The 8,244-nt window shown below is 36.1% G+C and overlaps 2 protein-coding genes across 2 annotated transcripts in view; one reads left to right on the plus strand and one right to left on the minus strand.

Moving 5' to 3' along the window:
* LOC107036215 (LHFPL tetraspan subfamily member 2 protein) overlaps positions 1 to 5,725 on the plus strand; it is a 29,858-nt gene extending 24,133 nt beyond the window's left edge. The window contains exons 2-4 of the mRNA XM_015254006.2: positions 586 to 765; positions 1,688 to 2,074; positions 5,298 to 5,725. Of these exons, the coding sequence (XP_015109492.1) occupies positions 636 to 765; positions 1,688 to 2,074; positions 5,298 to 5,443 (663 nt within the window). The 5' untranslated portion in view covers positions 586 to 635 and the 3' untranslated portion in view covers positions 5,444 to 5,725. The remainder of the gene's footprint in view (positions 1 to 585; positions 766 to 1,687; positions 2,075 to 5,297) is intronic.
* Positions 5,726 to 5,865: 140 nt separating this feature from the next.
* The window catches only part of LOC107036201, a 54,923-nt gene continuing 52,544 nt past the window's right edge, over positions 5,866 to 8,244 (minus strand). Inside the window, exon 11 of the mRNA XM_015253984.1 lies at positions 5,866 to 7,384. Within this exon, the coding sequence (XP_015109470.1) occupies positions 7,163 to 7,384 (222 nt within the window). The 3' untranslated portion in view covers positions 5,866 to 7,162. The remainder of the gene's footprint in view (positions 7,385 to 8,244) is intronic.

The following is an 8,244-nucleotide window of genomic DNA, read 5'->3' on the forward strand; positions in this document are numbered from 1 at the left end:
AAATTAACCACCCGTCTAATGCATCGCCGCTGTGGGGACAACAAGTTCTGTAATTTTTCCCCAACGATTGAGAAATTTTCCGGAACGGAACGTAGAAATAACTCACCAGCTTCATAAAAATTGTTGAACTTTCAAGAATTTTTTATTTGGAAGGCATAATAAGTCGGGAAGTTTCTGTAAGATTTGACTTCTTCGGGAGAAATTACGTGACAATTTCGTAATGTGTTCGGTGATGGACCTGAGAATTCACTGAAAGTTCCATTTCTTCTCTTCCATTCCTATAAAAATTGCCGGAGAACGATTCCCCATTGCGGATTACGAGAATTGTTCCTTAATTTTTACTGAATATTTCTCTCCGTGTCGTTCATTCCTAAAGAATTTCTCTTCCGGAGAGCAAAAACAAAGACATTCAACGCAATAAGAATTTCAATTTTCCTAAAAATGAAAAAAATGCGCTCGAAAGAAAGCGATGAAGAACCGAAATATTCTGAGGGCAACTGCCACTCATCACGGGCCCTTTGAATGACAGATGACAACAAACTCCAATCACAGGCGCCTTATCCCCCTCTCTTTTATGTTATGCAGATGAACGTACTGACGATGACATAAACCAGGTTTGACGACACGTCGTAAGGATGTGCTACGTGATAGTCACCGGGCGCAGCCTCTTGTGGTCCCTGCTGTCTCTGGTTGCTATGATGGCTGTACTTTCCGCACTCATCACTCCAAAGTGGATCGTGGGACCACCCAAAACCAAAAACACTGGTAAAAAACTTTTGGATTGAAAACGTGAACAAAATATTAAATGTGGCAACTTGATTAATGATAGAATTTAATCAGAAATTCGCGATTTACTAGAGAAATTTCACAAGATTTTCCTTTTTCATTCGTCATGCATGTGAAATAGTATTTTCATCACGCTGTGCGAAAAAGTAACTTTTTAGGCACGCTTCGCGTGCCTAAAACGTCCCTTTTCCACACATTATGATGAAAAATATCGTTCGATACTCGTGGGAAAAGTGTTTTTTGGCTCGTGGGATTGTATCACTCGCCTTCGGCTCGTGCTATAAACCTCCCACGAGCCAAAAAACTCTTTTCCGCACTCGTAATGAAATATACTATTTTGTCACGCAGTTTGTGAAGCCTCGCTTCCCGCACGCTGCGCGTTCTAAAAACATCGCCGCTAACAAACATCGTAATAAAAAATATGCTTCGTTACTGGGTCGAAAAATACTGATTTCGATAGGTGTCCGTCCGCTTCGCGTGCACAAAATCCCACTTTCCGCAAATTATGATAGAGTAATATAATAGTATATTGTGTTACTAGTGCGTAAAGATCCATTTTTCCGCACGCACGTGTACGCGGAGAAAATTGTTTGGTGAATTTCAACAACTTGTTATTTTAATTCAACAATTAGTTGTTGAATATCAATAACTCGTTAAACGAAATGAATTGTATAGAAAAATAAAATTCTCTTGATTTTTTTCTATACAATATTTTCGAAGAAAATCGGAGAAAAACTGATAGAATTTGTAATAGACATTTGATCAACATTCAATAGAATTTTTTGACGGATGCGCTAACTTTTTCTATGAATTTTGTCGTACGTATAGCGAAATAATTTTATGATCGAGTCAGCAGAATGAACAGGATAGCAAGAAAATATAACAATTTTTTTATCCCCAGAAAATGGCACGGAACTCTACTACCCAACAGCTGGAATCTTCAACAGATGCACTCGCCTATTTGGCAAAATGAACTGTGCAAATTTCAATTCTGATGGCTTCGCCACGGACCCCTCGGTGTTTCCTAGTTGCTGGAAGGCGTCACTCTTTTTTCTCTCACTTGGATTGTCCGTGATGGCACTAACAGTCTTCGCAGCACTGCTTGGATGCTGCGTCCAGAGCATTGGACGCAAAAGTATCTTCAATCTTGCCGGAGTAGCACAGGCTGTCGCTGGGATTGTTTACTTATTCGGAATGATACTCTATCCAGCTGGGTGGGGAGCTGAAAGAGTTGTGAGAATATGCGGCCCAGAAGCTGGACCATTTTTACTTGGAGACTGCAATCTTGGTAATGACGAATATGAATGATATTGTGTTTTTTCTTACCAATGGAAGCATTGTATTCGTCAAATCCGAAACTTCCAATTTTTTGTGCCAGGATAACTAATTTTGGCCTCAGGAGTTTGAATATGCTATTTTCATCACGCTGTGCGAAAAAGTAATTTTTCAGGCACGCAAAGCGTGTCTAAAACGTCCCTTTTCCACACATTGTGATGAAAAATCAGTAGTGAAGTGGTCAATCGGTTTAAGAATGTACTATTACACACTTTTTGCCAATATTGACTTTGTTAAAAATTTTCTGGTAAATTCATCGGATTGACGTGAAAAAATATACCGTTTTTACGTGTTGTCATTACTTAATAACTCATGAAATTTCATGATCGTGCAATCATTTTCCTGCGTTTTTTTCTAAAACTTTTCGGAAATTCACAAAACTAGAAAAAATGTAGGAAAATGATTGCACTATCATGAAACATGTGGTGTTACATACGAGAATTCCTCAATTTATTTGAATTTCCAATCTAATATGAATATTCAGTGCCAAATTACATTGAATTCTCGTATGTAACACCACAAGAGCTTCAAAATTATCAGGCATTTCCCGATAGGTTCGTTTGTATGAAGGAAACCTTGAGGGAAATACCTGATTAATTTTGAAGCTCGAGTGATATTCGGAAGAGCATTTTTCCATCCAAATTTCGGCCGAGAAAATTGCACTATGAGACAATCCATCTGTCATTTCCAATGAAGAGCTCACTCGACCAGGAAATCTTTTATTTTTCATATCTCAACATGAAATCTTACCAGTTGAATTATCAAAAATTGTCAGTTAAATGCTGTGTTAACTACATAAAATCACAGTCGAATAGTGGAATTCTATTGGCTGAAACTTGGATGGGAAGAATTCTCAGTGAAATTTGTAATTCGAGTACCCCCCCTCCCCCCTCCACCAACATGACTTCAAAATTATCGAGCCCCAGTAGAATTTCCGAAAAATTCGTGTGTTTACACCATAACCGCGGGGCTATTTACAACTTCAGAAGAAATTATTATGCAGCATCCAAAATTTCGCTTCCTAGCACCAAAAAAATTGCTGGGCAGCCCCATAATCATTCTACTATTTCCATGCAATTTCCTTGAACGCGCAGTATTTCGTCTGGTGCTGCACAATAATTCTCACAATAATGTAAATTGCGCCTCGTTTACGGCGCCAGCACATGAGTTTCTGAAAGTTTTTTCTCCGTGAACGCCAATTTACGTTTAGCAATGGGCAGAAATTTCCATTCTAACTTTATGGATAATGACTAACTTATGAATCGACAAGTTGGAAATAATGGTTATTACAAACGATCGATGAACCCAAAGAGTACCCACTTTTCTTCAAACTCCGAAAATTCTGCTTGCGGAGAGTCTAAAAACTTCATTCATCATTTTGCTGCTTCCGAATGGAAGCGTTGTAATCGTCCGATTTTCACATTGTGTAAATTTGCATAAAGACTCCACCACTCGCGATTTACACATTTTCACATTTCATTTTCATTTGATTTCATTTTTTTTTCTTTTTTTTCACATTTTCTAATTTTGATTGGAAATTATGTATAATGTCTGAAATTGAAACATACAAAGTTTGGTGACGATGTCTGTATGTGAACCCGTCTACCGTTACCTTCCCGGTGGTTGATTTTTAGAAAATCGAGTAATTAACCCTAGATTGGCCACCCTATCAGGGAAACCCCGCCGCGCGTCGTTTTTAAAAATTACAATTTTAGACTAGCCAACCGGAAAAAAAAATTGACTTTGTCAATTGGTGTGTCTAAAAAATTATAGTAATTTTTAGAATAACATATTTCCCAAAATTCCTGAGAAAAACAAATTATTTCGGCGACTTGGTCACCTCCGCGGGGATTCCCCGCCGTGTTTTTAGGCTTTCACGTTGCCGAATTCACTCTACACTGCCCAAGTGCGTTTAGCGAGTTTCCGGCAACGTCGCGTCATGGGCAATTTCATCTAACATGGCAAAAAATAATTCATCTGTTCGAAGTAATTTGTTTTCTTTAGGAATTTTGGAAAACACGTTGTTCTAAAAACTACCATAATTTTTTAACCACTTCAATTGACGAAGTCAAATGTTTTTGAATTTTTCCGTTTAGCCAGTCAATTGTAATCTCATATAAAAACGAGTTGTCACACAGTTATTCCTGATTGTCTGATGATGATACTGATTTGCTTGATGATGTTGATGATAATGATGATACTGGTGATGTTGGCGATGTTGATGATGTTGGTAATGTTGGTATAGATCTATGGAGAGATATTTTCAATCACGGACAATTCAGTAGCGAAGCGGAAAACCGGGTTAAGTCGATTTTGACTATTGGCCAGTTTTTGACGAATATCTTGGAATCTAAAAGAGATAGCAAAATTTTTGTTATGACCTTTTTGTAGAGCTAATTGAGGACTACAAAAAAACTCAGAACAAAAATTTTACTATCTCTCAGATTCCGAGATATTCATAAAAAACTGACCAAAATCAAAATCGACTTAACCCGGTTTACCGCTTCGCTACTGCATTATATTTAGCTTTTTCGAGAGTTCGATCATGAGATCCATTGTAAGTCTTCACAAGGCAACAACGAAAAAACGCCAAAATCAAAAATTATGTCTACAAAGAGTTATATGTTTAAGTAAATTGTATGTATATTTATACGTCTGTATAAAAGGAACCGACGTAATCGTATTCAGTATCCGACATATTGATGGTTTTCCATCGATAACGCCCGTATAAATGAACATTGAGAATTATCTTCTGACCTTCGGTACCAACATCATTCTCTACAGAACATGTGTTGATTCTCAAATGAAGTTTTCGTGGATTTCGACATATCTCCGACTGATTCTCGATAGAGATTTCCATCTCTTTTCAATATAAAAAAATTCATGGATTTTCAAAAGAAGTTTTTATCATTTCCGACAAATTTCTCCTTAATACTATACTATAGAAATTTGTGTACGTGAAATAACATATTGATTCAAGTCCGCCTAGAATAATAACGTGATGAATCACATAAAATCGATCATATTGATAGGCGCGCGAACCGCGCCTTCGATCTCGTTAAAAAAAAAACGCGCCGCGGGGTTTCTCTCATCGGGTGACCAATCTACGTTTAAAATCCTTGTATGCACACCCGGGCAAATGGAGATATCAACTTGTTTTTATTATTTGTCAACAGGTTGGGCATTTTACAGTGCAGCAATAGGCGTAGCCCTGACGTTCGTCTGTGCAATGCTAAGCGCCCAGGCTGAAAAATCCACAGCAAGCGATAAAGTTCAGGACAAAATGAACGAGGGAAAAACATTGATATGCCTGGCATCATGAAAAAACTCAATGTGAGAAGAAACCCTGATGACACCGTTCCGGTGCACAAGTAACGGAAGAAACCTTTAAAGAAGATCGAGAGAAAGTAGAATACAAGTTGAGCCATTTTTCATCGGCCCGAAGGAGTCACTGCACCTTCCCTGTAGACTATTGTATTCATGAATCGATTCTGACCTCCAAAGGCTCTTGCGGAAGCTTTATAACGTTACTTGAAATATTCTATTGTACTGCAGTCATTCTTTACTCCGATTTTACACGTACGAATATAGACATAACAATTTTCTCTTGTGCCAATAATTTTCCTTGCAAAAACATCATTTCCTTTTCCCATTACACCAATTACACCAATTTAAAAGACGTAATTTTTATTTTTTATAAGAAGTAATATTTATTTTCCGTGTGAATATAAATTACTAAGCAAGTCGATCGAGAACAGAAAGAGATTTAATGTTACAATAATAGTGATTAATTCACAAATTCTCTCATTCCTCCTTTTGATGATTTTTCGTTCACAAATTCATGCAGTCAATTTTTTTTCTTCTACAAATGAGTCTCTTATATACAAATTTCATTGGATATAGTGCTCAAGCACGAATATTATAGGACAAAACTCTCTGAACATATGTCCTAATAGAAAGACACGTATTAGAATTATTTTTCATTTTTATTTCAGAACATTCATAACCATTCGAGTAACAATTTTGAGCGAAAAAATTTTCTAACGGCGATTCACTGAAGAATGCGAATTCATTCATATTCATTATATCGTTCCTATTGTATTTTAAACCTATTTTAACGTAATTCAATGATTTTTCAGATTTCTGTGAATTTCATCTTTATATTTTTACAGTAAAAAAAACGTCGCGGGCTTATGAGTATTAGTTAGGTATGTGTTATTTGGTAGATAAGCTTTGAAAGCCATCGATTCAACGTCATCAACGACTCAATGTGAATTTCAATTTTTAATTAAATTTTTTTTGCGCTCCTTCTCCTGTCACATTTTGAAACATCAGTTGTTATTCCTCATGACTGGTATTTAATACTTAAACTCTCAAATGCTTCTTATTAATAGTTAGAAGAGAAAGAAAATGCCCCTGGTTGGGCGCAGTCATGGACAAGAAGCTCATTTAAAAAAGGAATAGACATTTCTCTTGCAACGTCAATCATGAAAAATTATTAAACTATTTACATACACAGATATCACGATAAAAACCGGAGGAATATGAAACTTATTCAGTCGCACTTTTTTAACACATTGTAATGGATTCTTTTATTCAATTTTTATGGGTTGTCAATATTCCTGGTAGGCAAATATTTTCAATAATTTTCGGTAATTATTTCAATTACGAAAATCAAGCGGTACATAGACAATTCTTCAGTTGATTTTTCAAAGATTTTTCTGTTTTTAACATTTTTAAATTTCTAAAATGATCGGAGTGATATAAAATCGAAAACAATCACCGAAAATTAATAAAAATGAAAAATCTAGCAAATTCTATCACGCGAGAATCCATGATTCAACACTGCAAATAACTATTTTATGACTTTCGTTCATTAACTTAATTAATTATGAAACTTCATCATCGATTAAAATCATTCATTATTGTTTCCTCTTCCCGTTTTTTCATTCAGTTTGGGTATCTATGAGCGTTTTACAGATCTGAGACAGAAAACTGTGGTGTCTTCATTACTTGAAACAATCTCCATAACGGCCCTCTGTTATGTCTTTGGCGCAAAAATCTCTACAGACTGTTGTATCTGGGATTTCATGGCTTTTCTGCGTTCCTCCATCATCTGGCGACGAGCGAGTTCACGTGCTTCACGAGCTTTTCGATTTGCCTCAGTGTTAGCTGCAGATTTTGGCTTTTGGGAAACTACAGTACGACGCTTAGCGCTCGTACCATTTTGAGATTGTGCAGGTGTTGATTTCTCAGGTGGAATCTGAAAACAAAGGAGATAACGGTGAAGATTGGACACTTAGTTAAATGATATTCAGTTAAGCTACACGGAGAGCAAAATTCAATAAAAATTACCGGAAAAAAAACGAAAAAAATACGTTTCCAAACATAATCCGCGAGCGAAGTAAAATTCAATAAAAAGTGTGAGTCGGAACTGAAATTGTACGAATCGCCATGTAAATTCTACGATTTGTTCTGTAAAAATTAATCACCCGTCTGACTCATCGCTGTGGGGACAACAAGTCGTTCTGTAATTTTCCCCCAACGATTGAGAAACTTTATGGAACGGAACGTAGAAATAACTCACCAGCTTCATAAAAATTTTTGAATGTTCAAGAATTTTTCATTTTGGAGGGCTAATAAGTCGGGAAGTTCTGTATGATTTAACTTCTTCGGGAAAAATTACGTGACAATTTCGTGCTTTGTTCGGTGATGAACCTGAGAATTCACGGAACGTTTCAGATGTATAAAAATTGCCGGAAACAGATTCCCCATTGCGGATTACGTGAATTGTTCCGTAATTTTTACTGAATATTTCTCTCCGTGTATTTATGGCGGGGTGGGCATGCAGGAGGTGAGACGGAGGGAATCTATTGTTCTCTCGTAGAAAACCAATCGCTGAACAAAAAAAAAACGACATTTCGATTGCAAATTTTCAATCTATTTCGACCGTTTTTGTGTTCGAAATATTTTTTTAAATAACTTTTCTACTTTTTCCTATATATTTCAAGCCTTCTGTTTTCCAAAGTAATCAGCATTTTTTCTATTATATATATATATATATATATATATATATATATATATATATATATATATATATATATATATATATATATATATATA

Source organism: Diachasma alloeum, unplaced genomic scaffold (assembly GCF_001412515.2).
Source record: "Diachasma alloeum isolate Michigan unplaced genomic scaffold, Dall2.0 Dall_scaffold_00206, whole genome shotgun sequence".
Classification (NCBI taxonomy): Eukaryota; Metazoa; Arthropoda; class Insecta; order Hymenoptera; family Braconidae; genus Diachasma; species Diachasma alloeum.